The sequence below is a fragment of the Euprymna scolopes genome, chromosome 24, assembly GCF_053919585.1.
Source record: "Euprymna scolopes isolate OS-2025 chromosome 24, ASM5391958v1, whole genome shotgun sequence".
Classification (NCBI taxonomy): domain Eukaryota; kingdom Metazoa; phylum Mollusca; class Cephalopoda; order Sepiida; family Sepiolidae; genus Euprymna; species Euprymna scolopes.
In genome coordinates this window covers 103,009,580-103,033,530 of record NC_136505.1, presented here as the reverse complement: position 1 = coordinate 103,033,530, position 23,951 = coordinate 103,009,580, and the positions used below count along the sequence as shown (strand labels likewise).

The 23,951-nt window shown below is 34.2% G+C and overlaps 1 protein-coding gene across 2 annotated transcripts in view; it reads left to right on the top strand.

Moving 5' to 3' along the window:
* The window catches only part of LOC145246889 (programmed cell death protein 6-like), a 111,638-nt gene that overhangs the window by 29,937 nt on the left and 57,750 nt on the right, over positions 1 to 23,951 (top strand). Inside the window, exon 2 of one of the 2 annotated variants that reach the window (XM_080108761.1) lies at positions 7,959 to 8,020. The exons of the other annotated variant lie outside the window; for it this stretch is intronic. Within the exon in view, the coding sequence (XP_079964887.1) occupies positions 7,959 to 8,020 (62 nt within the window). The remainder of the gene's footprint in view (positions 1 to 7,958; positions 8,021 to 23,951) is intronic. 2 annotated transcript variants of the gene reach the window in all.

Sequence of the window (23,951 nt, the reverse complement as noted above, 5' to 3'; positions counted from 1 at the left end):
GTTCATAAAATTTTCTGCATTTTGTGAACCATTCTTGTGGTGTGATTTTTTTTTTTTTTTTTTTTTTTTTTCTGACATAAAATTACCTTTTTAAATTTTCTGATATATTTTACAGAAAGAATTATATCTATTTTAAGTAGCTGACTTGTCTTGGCTTCAGGTGTTCTAAGTCTACCAATGTGTCGAATGTCTCTTACATTTTGATATTCGTGATACGTTTTCCATCTCTACCCTTTAACTCTTTGCAAACCAAAAATAAAGTAATTTACAAAAATCGTTCCATCTGTACATTGCCATATTCAGCGTTTAATAACCACAATAACTGTGTGCGACTTTATTTGGTTTGTAATTATAGCAACTGCAATTGATAATTCTGAAATCTAGAAAAAAAAATTTTTGAATGCTATTAACATTTAAATTATGAAGATAAATTACCCACACTGAGGATTGAATTTTCAACCTCCAGAAGAGTGTCATTAAAAAATGAATTTTACTTAATATTTTATCCGTTATGCCACGGGTATTTGTGAAATAAGATTTGTGAACATCATTTCAGATTGTTCCTTTTGACGTACATTATTCTTTTGCAGGATTACCACCAACGGTGTGCTGTACTTGACGAATAAATTTCGGAATGCTAATGCTAACAGTGTGTCTTTTACGTTTTTATATTCATGATACATTTTCCATCTGGAGTTTTTAACTCTTTGCAAATGAAAGATAAAGTGATTTAAATGATTAATCTCAGAAATAGTTTGTAATCCAAAACATTAAAATATAGAGTAACAAAATCTTAGTCACGCGTTCATGAAATTTTCTGCACTTTGTGAACCATTCTTGTTATAAAAATAAAAACGTGTGCCCTCAATCACTTGCTGCACTTTGTTGATTACGTTTCTGAAAATGTAAAATTGTAATATTTCCTCTTTTCTGTTTAAAAAATTATTTTTTGATGATAATATCATCCATTTCTGCACTGCACGTTGTTTCGTTCAAAAAAAAAAAAAAAGCCCAAGTCGTTCAAATAAACATTAGTTTATCTTTATTTTATAGGCAAAGGAATTGCACTTAAGCAGAAATGAGTCGTTTCTCTTGTTTCATAATTTTTTAAAAAAGCTGATTTTGATAATCGACCGCTATTATCGATTTCTAATCATTACATACTAAAACGTGATGCCGAAAAGTGTTGCAGCAAGAATGAAGATACAATCAATTCCCCAGCTCTAGCTGAACGGAGCAAAAGATAGTATGTCTGCTCACTTCAATTGTTAAAGGTTCAATTCTCAGTGTGGGCAATATTAAGAATACAATTACGAATTACTTAAGTCCTACCTGATTATGGCTGAAAGAACAAGAACATGCTACCCCTGCAGATTAAATAAAGTGTTCCGTTCAAAATTCCAGATGCTAGAGTTCAACAATATACACTTAAAGACGGTCTGACGTTACATCTGTCAAAATATTATAAGAATAACACTCAAGATGAGATTCCTCAATAAGTAAAAAATTTTTTTGCTTTTTGTGTGTGTGTGTGCGCGCGCGCGCGTGTGAAGTCTTTATCAAACTGGAAAAATAAAGGAAACAATATTTAAAGCAAGATAAAAAAAAAAAAAAAAAAAAAAGTTATTGTATGGTACGTTTGATGAGGATATATTTTTTATGAGAAACTAATATGAAACGTTTTTGGAATCTGAAATTAGTCTCAAATTTTCCTAATTCTCCAAAAATTTCAATTTTTCTGATTTAATCGTTCCAACATTAAGTGGATTTTTTTTTATGGCTGAAATTTGAAAAAAAATTTTATTTGTATTTTTTTGTTTGTTTATTGGCACAACTTTTGAACCTGACCAACTATGTTAGGATTAGGATGGATTAGCTGCTTTTGAACCTGACCGACTAGCTTCGATTTAGTTTTTTTTAAGGTCAGGATGAAAAAGAATTTTCTACAACTTATTTTTTAGCATTTAGGCTTTCTGACAAAATTCACTAATTCTTTCCAGAGATCGAAGATGAAATTCCTGATCGCTTTAATCAATTTTTTAAAATTTTACATTTTTTTTTCAATTCGCTATTGACACTTGTCGTCTGCTGCAATTTTATTGGCTAAGCATTTCAGCATCTTCCGACTGCCAAAAGTTGACAAAATGACTGTTTCAGCATGTAGTTGCACTAGTACACAATTTTATTATTTTTCATGGGACATGTTACTTTGGAGAACATGAGGCTTTCACAATATCCTTTCTTGATTGTTATAATTTTTTTATGATCAAAGTTTTTATTTTTATTTATTTATTTTTTTTTTTTTCTTGATTATTTCAAAAAAATTTTACGTTTTAAAAAATTTTTTATCGTCTTACTGTTGTATTTTTTGTGGGGGTGGGGAAGTAAATTCTTTTGCATCCAGAGTATTAAAAAGAAAATCTCCCTACAATCATTTTTATGGAATTATGTGTTCTTCATTTCTTTAAAGATTTAAGCAAAAATTTCAACCTTCCATTACTATTTAAACAACATTTAAAAAAAAAAAAAAAGAAAAAAAAGGCATTTTGTTTTTGCAGATTAAAAGATTTATATAAAAAAAAAAAATTCAGTTTTATATTATGGTGATGGTAACGCAATAAAAACAGATTTCTGATCAGCCATTCAATCAGTTTAGGGGTTGACTTTTTTGTCAGTCAGCCAGCTTTGTAACCCCTCCATTCCCTATCAGTTTTGAAGGGCTTATTTGTTTATTTTTTGGATAGCATGTCTGGAGACTAGGTGATTGAATGCTGGTAATGGGGCTTCTTTCAGGTGTGGGTTTTATTTTATTTATTTATTTTTTTTAAAGTTATTTTACCTTCCTTTCTATTTTTAGTATTATGATTAGCTCCTTAAATGAAATGTCTTCTTACCATGTCAGGAGCAACTTACATTAAAAAAACAAAAACAAATAGCCTTTAATTTTACTCCATCTTGTATAAAAACTGCTTCATACTCTCCAAAAACTTTCAGCAAAAACCTAACAGCCAGGCGTGGTTCTCTCCAGAATGTGCTGCAGCCATTGCGCACAGAAATCACTATTTCCATTGCTTCTAACGTAATAGATGTACTAAGACTAAAGCTGCATTCAGGATTACCAGCAACCACTGTAAAAGAGTAATAAAGAACGCGAGAGTTATATGCTCAGTCCGTCAAGTCAAAAGTAGCTGAGCAGCAGCTTGGTTCCCACCAATTTTAGAAAATAACAAACCAGGTTCTGAATTGAAGTGTGTGCTCTATCCCAGCCATCATCAATGGACCTGAGGTAATCATGTCAACGTCGGACAAAACCAAACTCTTTGCCAAAAACTTTGCAGCTAATTCAACCCTATGCGATCAGTGACCCCCCCCCTTCATTTCCTCCCGTCTGAAAACACGCTATGTGACATACAAATTTCTGCGTAATGTTGCCAGTGACAATGTGAGTATATTCATAGAATATATAATACCAGTTTGTCACGCAGACAAGATGGTTCTTGTTAGATCATTGAAGTTAAGCAATATTGAGCCTGGTCAATACCAGATGGGTGACCATTTGTAAATACTAGGCACTGTACATATTCAGGTAAGTGAATATGTATAATACTTCAGGGAGATGAACGCCTCTGCATTTTACAGTTCTAGGTCACTCTTGGACAAGGTGTAGCACATGTTAAGCTCTCCTTGATATTCTGGAGTGTTATTATATAGGAGTTCTTTACTCGTACTGAAATCAATCCATCCAAATAAAAGATCGATTAAAATCTATTTGGAAAAAAAAATGCCCACATCATATTTTTTATAATTTAAAAAAATCAGCCTCTACCAAAAATGAAAAAAAAAAAATTATTTTTAAATCAATTAAAGCAAGAGGACAACCCCATCCTTTCTTGAACCCGTGTACTCTGCATTAAATGATCCAGAGAGCTGACATGCTGTAAAACTTATGTGTGCGTCTGTCTGTGAAAATATTTAAACCGATAAACTGTTAAACTACAGATCACGTTACACAACAAGTAAAATCTTTGTTTGGTTGGCTAAATAACGCTTACAGACATATATCGGCAAGTTGAAATACAAACTGTTCGTTTCAATTTGCCGACATATTTTTACTTCTTTCTGCGCATGCCCAAATCAAATTCATTTCTTCAAGTCGTTTAATATTAAATTTTTCTTATCTATCTCTCGATAGCTACATCAGTAGGAGATGCGGCTGGAACACTAAATATTTTGGTTTCGATTCTGACTGATTGCACTCAAGTCTTTTTTTTTTTTTTTTTTTTTAAATCAGTACTATATATTAGGTACAATATAATATTCAATAGAGAATTGGCTCTATAATAATGAATCTGCATGAATTAAAAGGTAGTTTGTTTGAAGCATTGCTGGTAAATAGATATGGACGAGGATAAGAATATACTCTATATTATATTGTATATTGATTATATGGCACACTCACGTTGACACACCAAAGTTGAGCAATGTTGAGCCTGGCCAGTACCAGATAGGTGACCATTTGGGAAGGCAAGGCATTTTATGTACTGTGAGGTAAAATACCAGGTTGAGAAACTGGCAGGGTCTATCCTTCTCTTGAAGGCATATGGGACTCTCTTAAGTCGTGGTAGGCACCCCGTCTAGTGATGGCGTCACAATAAAAAATACCCTTGATAGCCCTGGCGAAGCATCAAGTATTCGGCTACCAACAAGATTTGAATTACACTACAAACTCATGTAGTGAGTTCAATCTCGGTTACGGCTGCGATGGATAATATATAGTAATGCAGGGAACCGGCATTGCTATAGCCTTCTTATACTCTTCCATATCTAAATTAAAATATATTTAAGTGTATTTTATGACCCGGCAGGCTCCCTCCCCCATCCCCGCTAGTAATGTACGTTTATGCAAAACTTTTGCAGATATGCTTGAAAGTTCTGGTCATTTCTTAACCATTCAAAAAAAAAAAAAAATTTTGTTAATGTATTTTATTGAATTTTTTTTGAACCAACATCACTTTCCATGCCATTTCCATTCTTGGCACCTAAGCACGAGTTCCCTTGCATCCGCCGAGTGTTGGGAAATGCCTTTTCCCCCATCTTGTTGTCACAGTAACGGGTCTAACAAGACTTGCACTCACCAACTCCACAGTCTGCATCAGTAATGTCCATGCCGCTTGTCTCCTACGTGCACTTCACTTGAATTCTTGGATTTCTCTATTCAATGTCTCTGATATGTGTTTATACACTAATGAAAAGCACTTATCTTTGGAAATCCATGGGTCAAGGACTTTTCTTTATAATTCCTTGTTTAATGTTTTTGACGGATTAATAAATATTGTAATTTATTCAGTTTTTATTTTCATCATTTTTTTTTTTTTTTTTGTTATAAAAAAAAAACATTTAAAACGGACATTAAGCTGAATATGATACTGATGATAATGAAGCTCTCTTAAAAAAACCTTTGTCAGAAGTTTGAAAATTGACCCATTTTGTGTTGCACACGATTGCAGACTCTTTCAGAGTTAAAAGTTTTGGAAGAAGCTTAACTCGACTTGTAATAATGCTAGGAGTCAGTCGGTCAGATTTTTTTAATCTCTGAACAAGCAACAGACTGAATATTAGAAACTTTAAAATAAGGACTCTGTCAGATATTTTTAAATCTTTCGAGTCAAACTTTACATCTTTTCGATGCTGCAACTCTCATACACAGATTTGAGTACTTACACAGAATAAGGACCATACTCTCATCGGAATTTTCCAGGCAGTTTATCTAAAACTCTGAAAGGTGCCAAACGAAAGATTTACAATTTTTGTGCAAACGCTGTCCAATTTTTTCAATGAAAAATCTATTCCTGTTATTGTGAGGATAATTCAATGAAAAATTAATTGAAAAAATTAATTGAAAAAATTAATTGAAAAAATTCAATTGAATAATTATTGGCTGATTTTTACAAAACTAAGAAAATTAAAAAAAAAAAAAAAAAGAAATAAAAATATTCATTGTAAGGTAAACTTCCTGAATAAATATTTACTTTTGAATAACAACTGATAATAAATAATTTTTAATGAATTTTTTTTTTTGTGTTCAAATCACTATAAATATTTTTTTTTGTTTTTTTACATGGAGGTCACCACTTATCAAGGCTCGGAAGCCACTCGGGGATAAGGGTTATTGCATGTACAGTAATCAATGGGATAGTATCGTAGTAACCGTTAGTATTGGAGATTTGATAAAGTGTCTTACTTAAGGGGGCGGTTCATCAGGAGTTTGTTTATGTTGGACTTGAAAACATCCAAGTTGTAGTCAGGTGGAAAACAGGCAAACGGAAGAGAGTTCCACAGGTGTGCACGTCTAAGAAAGAAGCTTTGTTCATGGAATCTGTTTTGATTTAGGCACAGATAAAGAGTGGGGAAAATTATTGACAGTGGTTTCCATCTTGTTAGTTTTTTTTTTTTTTTTTTTCCATAATAAATCAATGATAGTAAGTAGATCTTATGATGCAATCTTCTATCTGTATAAGAGCCAAGTACTGTCACCACATCTGGGCAGGAGCTGCTTGGAGCCCCTATGCTTTGACAGTTCAAAACCTGAGGGGTGTTGCCCCTTTTCTCTGACAGTTCAAAACCTGAGGGGTGTTGCCCCTTTTCTCTTATCTGCAACATCTTTCCCACAAAAGAGACGTTACTAGCCTGTTTCTGCTCTATCAATATTTTCATGGTGACTGCTAGTCTGAGCTCCAATCTATGACCCCCCCCCCCTTGTCAAGTTTTCACAAAAAAACCCACTCGTCTAGCTACAACCACTATCAACAATTTCCTCCACACTTAATGTACCTAAATCTAAACATGGATTCCATGAACTAAGCTTCTTTCTTAGAACTGCCTGCCTGTGGAACTGTTCCGCTGGTCTGCTTTCTGGCTGACTACAATATTGTCTTCAAGTCCAATGTAAACAAGTTCTTGCTGATCTGTTTCCTTAAATAATCAAATTATACCAAATTCTCACTGCTAACGATTACTATATTGTTGTCCTAATGACTACTGTACAACTATTCGAGTGGCCTTTGGGCCTTGGTAAGTGGTAACTCTCTTGTAAAAAATAATTTAAATGACGTTGGCTGCTGCAATTTCATTGGCTCAGCATTTCAGTACATTTAAGTATTTTTACATAAACTGCCGGGAAAATTCTGACGATAGTTCGTCCTTATTCTACATAAGTATTCAGAGTTGAAAATGGCTACTTCTGTTTTGGGTATCAAATTTGAAAATATCCTCTTTTTAATGAATCTTTTTTTTTTTTTTTTTTTTTTTTAAAACTCGTGTTCACCTTTTACAAAGCATATCGCCACTTGGACGTAAGGAGCTACTATTTGGGGCCATGTCTAGAAAAGATTAACAAGATATTTTATTACATTTAAACTTCTGCATATCAATACAGTCAGGGAAGCAGGCAGCAGGAAGGGAATTCCAAAGTCTAGCTGTTTGAGGGAAGAAACTATTAGAATAGAAAGTTTTCTGGCAATTAGGGACAACAACAGTGAAGAGGTGAGATCTTATTGCTAAGCCGGTTTGTCGGGGATATGTACGTCGAGGGGGGTACAAGTGAAACAAGTTCATCAGAACACATTCCATTAAAATATTTGTAAAACAGGCACAGTGATGCAACATTGCGGCGATGAGACAGAGGTTGGAGCTTAGTTGATAAAGTGGGACCGATTAGATTGAAAACTCTTTTTTGGGACTTATCTAAGACGGAGATTTCTACATGATGATCTATTTGTCTTTTACACCAAAGTTTTTATTGCGATACGTACAGATTTTAGTTTTTTAACAAAATTCCCCATTATCTTTTGGATGCGGAAGGATTCTCTCCGCCCCTGCCCACGAAAGTTTTTTTTTTTTTTTTTTTTTTTTTAATATGAAAAAAAAAACAACAAAAAATATTATGATGGTTTCTGTAGGGTGGACCTGGATCACAGTGGTCAGATTGGTAACAAGGAATTACAAGATGCCTTGTCAAATGGTAAGTTTCATGGAAGATGGCGCTTTGGTCAAACTGTATATGGCTAAATTATTGGTGAACCTTTTCGCCCTCGGGGGAAATTTCTTGTTTGGCCTCTTTTTTTTCATATTTGTGCATGCAAAGACACCCGCCCGCACATCCGCACGCATGCATGCACAGCTTTTTATGTCTCAAGGGACAATATCCTGTTCCCCCACCCCTCCGAAAGAGTGTTTGTTCAATTCTGTATCAGAACGTTTTGAGTTGAAGATTAATTTTCATTAATGATTTTTCTGGAACTTTCAATCAAATCTTGCTTAAGGAGTCAAAAGTGGACCTTGAGTTTATTTTCAGCAGGCTTGTAGCTCTTGCTTTATTTCTTTGGGCCTTTAATCCTCTCATTCCTTGAACAATGTTTCTGACAAAGGGGAGATAATTTCTGTTTTCAAGGTCAGTCTATCTAACACTTATCGTTGGCTAGTTTTTGATCCTGAATAAATATTTAGGATACAAAGAACTTGAAGCATAAAAACTTTTGCCAAAAATGACTGGGTTCGATATCAAATAATCTACAAAAGGGTCGATATATGGTAAAACAAAATCATCAAATCCAAGTCTAATGTTAACAAATTCTTGTTGAGCTGGCATCTTAAATAATCAAATTTTACCAATTTCAACTATCATTACCACTTACAATGCACCAGACGTTGTTGTTTTTTTTTCCTTTTCATTTCCAAAACTCAATCATGTTCTACAATGTCAAAAATAAAAGCAACACTTTTGTCTCTACAAAACAACCAAACCAAACACCATGAATAAATATTTGGAGATATAAAGAACTAGAAACTTTTCTAACATTACTGGATTTGGCATTAAATAATCCAGAAAGGGTTGATATGCCATAAAACAGAACAACCAAACCAACTATCATTACCAATCCATTTGACAAACTCCTTATCTCTTATGCTTCAGTGGCCTTCGGACTGTGCAATGACTCGTCGAATCGTGAATGTAAGATAATACTAACAGTCCAAAAATGTATGAATAAAAGCTACATCTTTCTAATATAAAAAGTAAATTAAGATTTTCCCCTATTTCATTAACCAAAATAGCTTTCTTAACAAAAGATAAAAAAAAAAAAAAAATCTGTTCCATCTTATACACAAACAGTTGGTTCATGTTCTCAGGTTGAAAATAAAATTTATTTTTTATTTCATCAATTTTAATATTTACTCCAAACCACTATTTTATTTTTTTATAAAGAGAGGAGTACGAGGCATGTTCTGAAAATGTCTTATTTTTCTTCTGGAATGGATCAAAGGAGGTTGCAAATTACATTGTTATGATGACTGAACTTAGGCATTCATGACCTGAAAGTTTCATCTTTCTGTTGCAGATAGTGAGACTCTAAAAAAAGCAGCCCCTTTCGTGAACGTGCACCAGAAGCAGAGATACGTAATTGAATTCCTGGCAAAAGTGCATTGAGAATGGTGGTAACTATGTAGAAAAATAAATTCTGGAGCACAAAAGATTACTCATTTTAATCATACCACTCCCCTCTTTGTAGCTCTTCAACATTTTGGGTTTAAAAAAATAAGAAGCATTACTTTTGGAATTGGCCTCGTACTTATGCTCAAAGTGATACCTACTATGCCTATCGCCCATAACACCAGGAATAAATTAAAAATATACCGTTTTGTTGCCTATTACTCGCTCTCCACTTTAGAGAAAGAAAGAAAAAAAGTTTCTATTTTTAACAGCACCAACACTTTGTACTTGCCGCTGTGGGTCAATCAGTTCAAACCTTAAGCAAGACCTAATTATTTTTATGCCAGTTTTGTTCCATAATGAACTAAAATATTTTAAATTATGATGATAAACAGATATATTACAGAAAAATAAAATAAACGAAGGTGAAAACTCTCCTGTTTGCCTGGTTTCCAGCTGACTACAATATGATCGTCTTCAAGTCCAATGTAAACAAGTTCTTGATGATCCGTTCCCCTTAAGCAATCCAATTTACCAAATTTACACTTTTAATGATTATTATTATATTATCCTTTTGACCACTGTACTCTTTTTAACCCTTATCCTCGAGTGACCTCTGGGCCTTGATAAGTGGTAATTCTTTTGGAATGTATATGTAATATATTTCCACTCTGATGAGTCGTAGACGACGAAACACGTGTCAGTGGATAATTATATTTTTAAAATTATATATATATATATATATATATACATATATATATATATATATATACCGATTACCATTGGGGGGGGGTACCAAATTGGTCAAAGGGAAAATCATTCCAAACTCTCATTTAGGTAAAAATGGACTTTCACATAGATAATTCATTCAAAAAGTATTGCTAACAAAAACAAATAAAAACGCAATATATTCAGTAGTCGTGCTGCGTGGTAGAGGTTTAGGCTTCTTATCATGGGGTTCCGATTTCGAATCTCACTAGATTCAGCCACTCCGATGAGTCATAGATAACGAAACACGTGTCAGTGGATAATTATATTTTAAAAATAATATATATGCCGCTCCCCATTTAGGGGGTACCAAATTGGTCAAAGGGAAAATTATTTCCAACTCTCATTTAGATAAAAATGGACTTTCATATAAATAATTGAATTCATTCAAAAAGTATCGCTAATAAAAACATCTATATAGAAATAGTGTAATTTACAGAAAATTAGGATTCTGGGCAACGCGAGATAACCTTGCTGGTAAAGTATATAAATGTGATAACAAATTTAAGATATGAATTTTCTTCATATTACTGAAAAAAATTTTTTTGTCTAAAATTTAAAATTCTTTGCGACGACGTTCTTTGAACGTTTGCTGTTCTGTCCAACGCCGGGCGTTAACTTTTCTAGGGTGGACGTTGTTTACATTGCGTTGACTTGAATCAACAACAACGTTCAGATCAATGTAAGTCCAGGATGATCTTTTTTGTTCCGTTCCATCAAGAAGGTTCAACGACATAAGCTGCTTACAAAGACCTTGACATCAATTTACTCATCTCAAAACGGGTTAAAGTGTTTATTTTTAAATACAAAACATTTGAGATAAATTTTGAGTTTTTAGAAGGCCAAAAAATAAATGTTGGTTATAATCAGCTAATGTATTTCCTAATTTCCGGCATAGCGCTACCGGAAGCAGTGACAAGGCAAATCGGGGCAATTGCACTACTAGGATGGAATCTCTTTTTTTGTTTTCTGTTGGGACATGGGGAGAGTGCATACATAGTAAGCGTAGACAACAACTTTCATTCATTCATTACAAAATAAAATGTTGACTTTATTACGAAGATATGAAATTTTGAAAGAAAAATACTTTAGTCAAAATTCACACGCATTCCAGTAATGTATAATCATGTTTTATGAAAAAATAAAAATGTCAATTTTGTTTTTTAAAAACTAGCGGGGGGTACCTGGCGTTGCCCATGTGTCGAGAAGTGGTGTTGTAAGGATATTGAGCAATCCCTAGAAAAAAAAATTAGATGCAGTCCGGGTGGAGAGAAGTGTAGAAAAACAAAAACAAAAACAAACACAAAAAATGTATGTGAAAACTAGTTTAAGTGAACTTGAAAATAATTCAGTTTGTTTTAAGACGAAAAAAAAAAGCACATTATGTAAACTTCAAAATAAGGAAAATAAACATCAACAAAATTATAAAAAATAGCACAGTTTTTATTTGCACTTTTAATAACAAAAAACAAAAATAAAAGTTTATTTCATTTGAAATTTTATAAGAAAAATATTTATGAAATTATGAAAATAGGTTTATTTTATTTTAAAAGTAAGTCTTTTTATTGGAATTTACATAATAAATATATCTTTATGAGAGTAAAAAAAAAAAAGGAAATGTCAGAAAAACATAACAAAGAGTACATGCACAGGAGAGATATAGGCACAAGAGAAAAATAAGTGAAGAAACTTATTTGCCTTGTCACTATTTCTGGTAGCGCTACGCCAGAAATTAGGAAATACGTTAGCTGACTATAACCTAAATGTCATATCTTGGCCAATAATTAATGTATCTTCAAAACTCAAAGTCCAACTTTTTAGATAATTTTTTGTCTACGTTTGCTCAAACACCTGTGGTTTCTTGCAGACTGCATAAAATGAATTTAAGGATAGCAAAAAGTCTCACCTTTTTCTTTGCAGCAGAAGCCATTTTAACGTTAATTTTTTTTTTTTTTTTTTTTCCTTTAAAGTAAATTTAGCATAATCCTATTCGGTTAAATGTTCGTTTTACTTGTTGGCCTGCGTTGAACGATTTTAAGAACTCAACTTTGGCTTCCATGACCAGGTCTTTATTATCCCTCTTTTTCTGAAGTCCATTTTTATCATTTTCTCCCATGTGAACTGAACCTGCTACCTCAACTGCTCTACATTTACTAACCCAACAACGCTCATGCTTTATTTCGATATGGCCATACCATTGAAGTCTCCTGTCTTGCACTGATCTCCTATGCAGACTAAATCTTCCTCTGAAGTCATCAGAACTAATCCTATCTTTAAGCCTAGCATTACACAGCCATCATCTCATTCTTATATCATTTCCCTCCATGCAACACATGTCCTCAACCCTCATTGGCCAGGTTTCACTTTCATACATCACACTATACGCATGCCTGATTGACTTTTCCCTTAGTCAACACTAGTATATTTTTGTTTACATATACACTTATATTACACTAGTAGGGAAACCTGACATTGCTCGGGATTGAATGATGATCAACGAATATTTCACACTCCTATATTTCTATTGTCATCGAAATCCGTGAAATCACCCATGAGGAAGCTTCACATGCCTCCATGCAGTAACTTAGTCCAAAATGTTATTCTACATTGCACTCTAGAGAACCTACTGTTTCTTTTGTAAAATTATTTTTATATAAACTTCTTAAAAAAAAAAAAAGATTTATGTGCGAGGTTTGAACCTACAGACCACGTCATGCAAAAAAAAAAAACAAAAAAAAACACTATCAACTTACCCACAGTAGAATTTTCACGGCCCGTTGTTCTATCATTGTTGTTAAGTGATGACATGGAAAAAGTGGTTTTACCGATGATAAATTCAAATAACGGTTTCAATTATCGGTAATTATCAGGGGTATTCTGAGACAAAACTTGACTAAGATCACTCCCAGACTTGTACTCTAAAGTTCTGTAAATTTTAAAGAAAATCTGCTCAGCGGTTTCGGAGTCTGTAAGGAACGAACTCGCACGCACACACACGAAGTTGCATTTATATAATTGTAGAGATTCTTAATATTCTCCTGGAGGGTGTCTCCGAAAACTCTAATGTTTTGTCCTATGGAACAAATCCCAGTGGCGAGACTAGTTATCTTTTCTAACATGTCTTTTATTTCTTATGTCATTTTCTTGAACAAATTTTTAACCCTAATATCTAAGCATATTTTTTTGCTTTGCATAATTTGATATTGCACATACGAACTGCTTTGATAGTAAAGGATGACAGAACTTGGTGGAAGGGAATATATTGACAGACAAGCCACATCTTAATCTGTCCTGCACTCACCAGTATACCTTGGATATATGCCCCTGTGAATTTTCTGTTTCAAACCTATGAAAATGTAGGTCGGCATATAAAATCTGGAAAGTGATTTTGTTTTTTCATAGGAATATCCCTATTTACAGAAATGATTAAGAGTGAAAATAAAATGTTTTTAGATAAACCTGGAACGATACAGATAAATTCAAGCTACACCAGCGAGTGCAAGAAACTTTGTTAAAAGGAAGTAGCTTGTCTCGATCAACACACCTTTTCACACAAAACTTTAAAAAAAAAAAAATCTTTTTTTTTTTTTTTTTTTTTTTTTTCTGAGCTTTTTCTGCCATTTAAATTAAAAAAAAAAAATTTTTTTTGATTATTATCCAATAAAACAAAAATTTGATTTTTGATGAAATATTATTTCCCGGGGGATTGGGGGAACAGGTTCTTATTTTTGTTGTATACAATTTGATGAAACTTATCTTCCTGGTAAGTGGGTTTTTCTTTTTTCTTTGTTTTCCTTATTGTCTCGTGTTTTCTACTTTAGTTATTCCCTTCTTCATCAAGCCTTCTTTTCTAAAAACACAAAAATTGTATCTCTTGCCTGTTTCCATAGTTGCATCCATCATTCACATTAAATTCATATTAAAACAATTTTTATTTTTTCTTTGCTTGGTTTAGCTCACACGCAGACCAACTTCCTCAGGCTCGTCATGCTACTGACTGCATGCGAGATAATTGAGGTGAATCAGATCACTATATAATTAGTAAATAAAACAAAGTTATTCAAGAAAAACCCTTAGTATTAGCAGCAGTAGGGAAGTGACTGTGGGTAAGTGGTTAACGACATGGACTGACAACCTGGGTGTACAAAGTTCGAATTCAGCTCATTTCACAGAAACGTTTTAACTTTGATGTTGGCAATCTTCACATGATCCTACTGTCTTTTTCTAAAAAGATTTCTAATTAGATATCGAGGATATAAAATGAACGATGCTCAACAACAGTATGTCTGGTTTTTTTTTCACCAACAATGAAGATAAACAGCAATCAAAAACACTCCTGAACAACATGGCATCTAAAACAAAATTCCTATTTTAGTCACTTAAATTATTTAGTTGTATAAGAGCACACACTTATGACGGATACTTTTCATTTCTTCACTCTCAACGAAAATATTCACCTCTAAATATTAGCAGCAGCACTTGCTCTTTTCACCAACAACAAAGGTCAATGACAGCAGTCCAAAACACATGCAAACAGTATGGTGTCTCAAATAAAACTCCTTTTATTCTACCAGCTTTTAACTTCTCCAGGGTCAATCCTGGAAAAGCCCGGCACAATAAGTGAAGCAGTCACCATCTTTCTCCAGAGCCTTTGTGAACTGCTTCATTGCCGAGTTTGATGTGTAGCAGTGGGAAGAGTACCAGAAGGTCATTGTGGACTCATTCTCAAATGGTTCTGTTTTCTTTTATTCAGCCATTTTTTGATCTCCCAAAAGCCCCTAAATTTGTGTAATCATGCTCGCCACATTCTCAGGTGGTTCTAGGTTCACGTGTCACTGTTTCCTTACAGCAAGCACATGCAAACCGTGTCCGCTTATTCCTCTTTCTCTCTCTCTCCACATTATCACATTTATTTTTATTCAAATAACCGTGTAAGAAAAATAATCGAATCAATCAGTTATGTTATATTCAGTAGCGGTAATTTGTACGTCTGCCTCAAATCTTGCCTCAATTGAGGAAACGACTTCCAAAGAAAGATGACCTGAGATAAGTTTTGAAGTCAATTTCTAAAAGCCACCCAATGCGTGCCAGCATGTAAAACTCATGTTTTGAATTTTGTTATCTGGTAAAATTCATGGGCAGATAATCCATGCCTTCAAATATTTATTGGCAAGGGAGATAACTATTAAGACTGCTATATCAGGTGTGCGTGTTGTGCAAACCCACAGACACAAAACAAGCCACGTGCTTGCTTGCCACACACAAACTTTATCATGTTAATTTGACATTGGCCATGACAGGCATCTAGGTCACTTCCATTTCTTTCTTCTTTCTCTCTCTTCACCTCGACATGACCAGAATGCATGCGACAAGCGTCACTACAAAAAAATATACATGAAATTATTTGATCGATTATACTTTGTATATACAAGTTCAAATTTATCGAGGTAAGACATTGTCTAATTATAAACATGAACACTGAACAAACAACTCTACAAGCATTATCTCGCAACAACATTAATGAACATTTTAGAACTATGCCTAATCGCACATGTATATACACATACTCTTTTTTTTTTTTCTTTCCATTGTTCATAATAAATATATTGTTTTTTATATATGTAAATCGGTCCGATGTTGTCTTATGTTGAAGTCGAGGACATGCATATTATCTTCTACAACTTTAGGATATGAGTTATTTCCCTTCAAATGAAATATTTTAAAAGTATGATTTTTTTTTTCTAGATGAAATTTGTTATCCATTTAACAGACAAGGTGAAAACTGTTCGCCTTTGCACAACAGAAATTAATTTTTTTAATTTGCCTCATAATTGATCTGATTTGTCTCGTTGCAGTGATGTTTTACCAATGGGCATATTTATTGATGTTTTAACATAGAAAAGATTAGTCTTTCGTTGTGTAGCTTTTCGTAGTGTGTGTAACAGTATCGCCTTTAAAAGAAAAAAAAATTTGATTTAAGAAAAGCGGCAATGTTTGCATGCTGGTCCTTTTTATTTCTTTTGCAGTGGAGATTTTTTTTTTATTATTATATACATTTCTGAGTGTGGCAAGTGGTGTGTAAAAAGAAAAAAAAAAATTTACTAAATTTGGATACATGATGCAGATTTATAAAACAAAAATGGGTTATATCTAAGATATACTGAAAAAAATGTGAACCAAATGCTCTTAAAAAAAATTGTCCTTTTGAAGTTGCCGCTCATAAAAAAAATGCCAAGATAATAAAGATTGGAAGCAAACTAACGATTAAAATAACATAAGTGATACTATGGGCGCCCCCCCCCCTAGCCAGGGCCCCAGAGAGTGTTAGGAAGTTATTTATAAAAGAAAAAGTTGATGACAATTGCTAGGAATGGTTTACCAAGACACACAAAGGCAGTAGGATGAATAACCGGAAGTAGGATGTGCAGTCAGCTGGGAGTGGATTAGTAAGACAAAAAATCCGGACATATGATTTCTGATCCTGTAGGTAATATATTTAGAAACTTGAGTTTTTCAGTTTGCAATAATTGACAAGATTGCAGATCAGACAGTTTTAGCAGATTAAGAGATAAACTGATCAACTAACTGACAAGATGCCTCAACAGGCAGCTATCAACCGACATAATTGTTTGTATGAAAGTTTTTTATGAATTGATAAACTGGAAGAAATAAAAAAAAAAAGTATTTAAATCACACGGGTCAGATACATGTTTGTAATTTTATTTATCGCATTATCATGTTTTTCCTGTTCATCATTATAATTTTCTCATAGCGGTTTAACATTTCACGGTCGCCTGCTCCCGATTATTCTCATCAGCGGCCAATCACACCTGAGAAACTTCATGGAAACTGCAGGTCGGTAAATGCAGAAGTACCAAAAATTCAATTAACTCCTTTTTTTTTTGGGGGGGGGAGCTGGATTTTCCACACATTAAAAACTGACATTATGTCTAACTCTGCCTTTGTGGGGAGGCAAGCAAATAGGAATAAACCCTCAATCACTCTCAGAAGATAAATTTTAGCCAAGTTATGGGGAATCCAATAAACCCAGATACATTAATTCAGCAACCAACCGCCTGGAATTTGAATTTGGAAAAAAAAAAAAAATGAGAATGATACGTTGGATGTGTAGTGTGGGTCATAAAAATAGATTTAGATCTAATGACCTCAGAGGAAGATTAAATCTTGACAGTATAGGGAGATGTGTGCAGAACGGTTTAGTAGATGTGAGAACAGTTGAGGTAGCAGGTGAACAGTTCATCTATGATGCAATTTCTCCAGCTTCCCTACAGGTTTGGAAATAGTTATGAAGTGGACAAAGAAAAACCTGATGATGGTTAAAGCTGATCTGGAATGCGACCTGACCCCCCAAATTCACAGTTTGCCATTAAAACAAAATTGGCTACAGATTACGTGATCAAGTTTGATTGGCCTTCGTGAGGAATGCAGTGGCAAGAATGAGTGACGCTGGCTCAACCCACTTTGCGTGAAGTGATGACAGTGGATTTAAGGGATAAAGATCTGAACTGGAGATAGATTAATTTGGAAATCAATTTCTAAAAGCCGTCCACCACATGTCAGCATGTAAAACGAGCATAAAACCAAATATGTTGTTTCTATTTGCATTTTAGTCGCATAGAAAGTGTCGGTCTAACCATATTTTTCTGGTTTAAACTCGGGTTTCGTACCAGATAAGCAAATGTTTTAAATTTATTTTTGTTAAAATATGTAGCCATGATAGAAGTAATCAAAAAAAGAAACTCCAACGTAGACTAGGCCGCCTGGCGTCGCCTGGTCGTAAGATAGGTTTAAATATATTTTAATTCGTGCAGATTATGTATTTACTATTATAGAGACAATTCTCTATTGATTATTATATTAAACCTAATATATATATATATGACTTGGGTGCCATCAGCTAGAATCAAAACATAACATACAACTCTCCCCTCTCATTTCTGAGTCTCTGATACATACACAAATATATATATATAGAAATGAGAGGGGAGAGTTGTATGTTTTGGTTTTGAATTTTGGATTGGATTGGATCCAATATTTTTCCCGATTCTGATACAATTACCAATTCTAATTCCGATTCTTTATGAATCTATAAATATTTAAATATAGTTATTTTTCCCCGATTACCGTAAAAACATGTGCTAAATGTGGAGATATTTTCCTAAACAAAAAAAAAATACACTTGAGGAAATCATCTATTGATCTTAGTTTTACTAGTTGTTAAAAACCAATAAATATTTATTATTTTATAATTACTGATAAAGGAAGCGTTTGCTTTACGCATATTCAGATCAAAGAGTTACAAGAATTGTTTTGGCATCGGAAAATATGTGCAAATTTTTCCAATACCCCTAAATGTTCCGATTTTTCCGATTCCGATTAAACGTTCCAGCACTAATATATATATAAAGCTGAATGTCTGTGTGTGTCTGGTCACAAATAGGCTCCTATATGGTTGACTATTTTAAAAAACTGATTGCATATAATGATAGATGTATCGAGACACAGGAATGGGTATGTTTGATTTGGCAGAACGGTGGTTCATTAAAATTGTGGGGTCTGCGTTCGCATAAAGTATGGAAATAAAAAATTTTAAAATTAAAAAAAAAACGTTTACAAGTGTTTTTGATATAGATGTACATAAGAATATTTTGAGAAGTGTGTTTCAACTTAAATAGGGATGGTATAATAAAATTGTGGAGTCTACTTTCGCACATAGCCTCCATAGAATGAAAATAGACACAAACTTTAAAGACTTTTCATGTCTATCTGCATAAGTATACTTTGATAATTATGTTTCAGTTTGAAGAAATATGGTATAATAAAATTATGGAGTGTTTGTTCGCACCTGACCTCCATAGGATGGAAATATATCACAAAGTTTAACAAGGTTTTTTAATATAGATCCACAGAATATTGTGATAAGTGTTTCAGTGTGAACAGGTATGGTATAATAAATTATGGTGTTTATCTATTTTCTTTTTACTTTCATCATATTTTGCTTTGGTTTTGATACCCCCAAATTCGAAGCTATCTCTTTACAACTCTTCACTTTTATAACCTATCATCTATATATATAAAAGCGAAAATGTATTTATGTACGCTTTTCCTCGATGTCCACAAAAGGCTTCTTTCAGAGAAGCGCTTGCTCGGTTCACAACTTCTTAAAACTTTTTATATCATCTATAAATTGTAATATCTCAGAGTTACCCACGGAGCTCGCCTGTCTATTTAATTTTATTGACTTTCAAACATTAATTATTCGACATTTCCCGCATCGGCACGCGTTACATTCGCTTTTCGGTATAAAAAAAAAGCGAAACTCGACTCTAATCACAGGCCGAAAGCCAGTGGTCTCAAGAGAGCTAAGTAACGTTTGTTCAATGTCGACTTTGTCATATCAGACTGTAGCTTTCATTTCGCTCCTCCTAATAAACAGGGAGCGGGTTTTTAAAAACAAACAAACCGATTTATTCACCTCATTAAAAACTGTCCCGCACAAAATGCTAACTGCTGAATACCTATCGCCGTCACGTATATCAAAAACGCGCACCTGTTTTTTTTTTTTTAACATTTTATTTTCCAACTGCGCGTCATGAAGGCTTCGTTTTTTTTTTTTTTTTTTTCATGGGCACCTGGTTTTTTTTTTTCACATTTTCGGGTTTTTTTTGCATATCCCGAAAAACACCCGGGCAACGCCGGGTACCCCTCGCTAGTACTTTCATAAATCAGTCCATTTTCTGTAGGCTGTTTTTGAACCCAGTCAACGACGGATACTTTTGCTAGTATGTATGTATGTGTGTGTGTGTGTGTGTGTGTGTGTGTGTAAATTCATCTGTCATTTTAAGATGGAATCGCCTGATTGTCAAAGACCAAGTTCAATCAAGCAAGGACGCCCAGGCGGTTCAGTTTTATAATTTATATATATATATCCAATTTTCTAATCAGTTTTTTTCAAGCTAAGGTTGGAGCATCCTACTGCCAGACATTCATCCACTATTTCATATATTACTTTTCAACCAAGAGATCTTAAGATTCTCACCGTCCCTAAGTGCGATCATTTTTATCTATCTTGCAATTGGTTCACAGGGTATATCTGTCAGATAGTTTTTGAAATTATTTTTCCTGAGTTCAGTTGCTCCTAAATTACAGAAATGGAGATCTTCCTAATATTACTGTTTCTTTTCATGTCGTGCATAAGACCCTGGTATTTTGTTATCTTTTCCCTCTCAGCATCATTAGGGACACTAACTTCTACTAAGGTTGCTTCTTTCTTCTTGTCTCATATCACTATGTAAGGCTTAATAGCTCCGTTTTCTAAGTACGTAGATGTAGGAATTGCGTAGCCATAGTGGATGGTGAATAACTTATTTCCAACTGTTCTTTCTGGTTTATGTTCCCAGGATTTGCTGCTGCATTTGATATTTAACTTTTTACAAATCGTCCAGTGAGTAGAAACAAATTTGAAGGCAACGCAACAATTATTAGTTACGTATTAGTTAATACACGTTATGCATAGTTAGTAGGAATTGTATTAATTGTACTAAGTAAAACTGGGTCGTCGTACTTAGTTGTTCTTTTCACAAAAATAGAATGCCAATTTATACTGGTAATCAATTGTGAAATGTAATTTGGATACGTTTGTGTACAAACAAGAGTAAAAGGTCAACGAAACAATTATTGGTGACGTATCAGATAGTTCACGTTGTGCGGAGAGTTACTAAGAAGTACGAATTGTACTGAATAAAACGGATATGCCTCACTGGTGTTACCCGTGAACTACGTCCTTAACTTCAACAAACGAATTGTATTCACGATTGCCAATAGATCAAGCTGTCTGAAGATACTGGGTTTCTGACCAAAAATGCACTTAACATTGATGTTATTGTTTTGTTTCCTTTTCTCTTTTAAAAACTCCATTTTTTTTTTTTTTTTTTTTTAACAAGTGAATCAACACTTGAGTAAGCTACTCGACGATTCAGGGTTAATAGTGGGGTGGTGTAGTAACCGTTAATGGTGTAGATTGGATAGAATTTGGATTGTTTAAGGGGACGGCTGAACATTAACTTGTTTAAATTGGACTTGAAGGCTATCATATTGTAGTCGGTCGGGAAGCAGACCAGTGGAACAGTGTTTCACAGGCGGGCAGTTTTAGGAAAGAAACCGAAAGCAACAATTTTCCTCTGTAAAACGATCAAACCAAATTGTCTGTTATCTTCTCTTTTTCTCTTTCGTTATAATTAATATTAGATTTTGTTCCCATTTTAAAATTCTACGTTGGATCAACGTCGACACAATTATAACAAGGAATAAAAAGTAAGATCAGCAAACTTCAGTGTAAGGTTAACATCTGATCCCCATCTGGCATCAATTGAAATGAATGGCTCTCGTCTTGGGGAGGCCTCAAGTTTTGACAGGCTTCTGGGCTTGACCTTTACTCCTGATCTTAAATGGAATACGTACATCAAATCTGTTGCCAAGGCCGCTGGAAAAATGGTCAGATCCTTCTATCGATCCAGTAGATATCTCACTGCTGATGCAATTCTCTATCTATATAAGAGCCAGATATGTCCAAGGATGGAATACTGTTGCCACATATGGGCAGGAGCTGCTAGAAAAGACTTGTCCTGCCTTGATATGGTTCAAAATAGACTTTGTGGCCTCGTGGGAGATGTCCTTTTCTCTTCGCTGCAACCTCTATCTTACAGAAGAGATGTTGCGAGTTTGTCTCTGCTTTATCGTTATTTTCATGGAAAGTGTTCGACTGAGCTTCAATCTATGGTTCCCCCCTCGCCAAACTTTCACAAGAAACACTAGACTAGCTGAAAACACTATCAATAATTTTCCCCACTCTTTATCTGTGCCTAAACCTAAACATAGATTCCATGATCAAAGCTTCTTTCTTAGAACTGCACGCCTGTGGAATTGTCTTCCCGTTTTCCTGCTTTCCAGCTGTCTATAATATGGTTGTCTTCAAGTCCAACGTGAACAAGTTTCTGATGAGCCGTTCCACTTAAGTTAACAAATTTACCGAACTCCCATTACTATCGATATATTGTCCTTTTGACTACCCTACACTCTTTAACCCTTATCCTTGAGTGGCCGATCGGCCTTGATAAGTGGTGACGCCTATGTAAAAAAAAAAAAAAAATAAATAAATAAATTACGTAGTGGAATTTTCAATTAGAATTTGAGTAAGGCTACGTATCCGGGAAGCAAGCCGCTAGCCTTGTATGGCAAATAAACCGGAGAGACCTTTCTCTTGTATTCACCATTGGGTTTCGATAGCTGCTGTCTCCCATTTGTTTTTACACATGTATATGTAGGCCTCACCCCACCCCATCCCGTTCCCCCTAATTTTATTTTTAAAATCCAGTTCCATTTGTGATTGTTTCTTGATAACATCTTCGGAAGCGTATATTAAGAAGGCAATGAGAGAAGAAACGAACCGATTTGGTTGAATTCTCTTCGAGTGGGAAGTGGCCAGATTTTTTTTATTTCCGCAAGTTCGTTTTCCAGTCTTCACATTTTTTAGTGGATCAACTGTGTTTGAATGTTTTTAACCAGTTGTCTACACGTGCGTATCCCTCTGCACATTTTAAGATCTGTCCAGTTCAGATTTTTAAGACGTGTACAAAAACTTGCCCCCCCCTTTTTTTTGTTCTTTTTACGTAGGAGACCATTTATCAAGGCTGAGGCAACTCGAGGATAAGGGTTAAAGAGTCTACAGTCGTCAATGGGACAATATCATAGTAATTGTTAGTGGTGGTAACTTTGGTAAATGGGATTACTTAATGGAAGCAGCTCATCAAGAATTTGTTTACGTTGGACTTGAAGACGACCCTATGTAGTCAGTTGGAAAGCGGGCAAACAGAAGACAATTCCACATGCGTGTAGTTCTAAGAAAGAAGCTTTGTTCATGGAATCTACGTTTAGGTTTAGGCACAGATAAAGACTGGGGAAATTATTGATAGTATTTTCAACTAGCCGAGTGTTTCGTGAAAGTTTGGCGTGGTGGGGGGACCATAGATTGGAGCTCAGACGAGCACTTGCCATGAAAAAACAGAAGCTGACTTTCCTTTCTCCCTTCTATTGCTTACTAGTAGTTCGCCAGACATTGGCCACTCGTAAAATACGCTTAAATATGATATTTTGATTAATGCATGTTTCATATTTATTATGTTGGACCTAATACACAGTAATGATTTAAAAGTTTATAATGGCTCGTACGCCACCACTAAGAATCGAAACCAAAACGTTTAGTTTACAATTTATTTTTTCTTTGATGCTAATGACTGTACTATGAAGACGTGTTTGCTGCAAGGCTAAAAATTAAAGCAGGAATCAATAGCTATGCATGCATAGTCATAATGCCGTCACTTCACCTGGCAAATTCCATTTTTTTTAATTTTCACTTTTGCACCGATTTTCCCTGGCTAAAATCCAAAAATAAAGTTTTGCATGGATTCAAATACCCTATATATTAAGTTTCATGTCTGTAGATTTGTGCTTACTATAACCTTTTTATGCAATTATTAATCATGTAGAATATCTGCATGAATATAATTACTGAAACAATTAACCTTAGTAGAAGTTAGTGTCCCCAATTGTGCTGAGAGGGAAAAGATAATGAAATAGCACAGTCAGTATGATAGAAAAATAAAAAAGAAACTGGAAT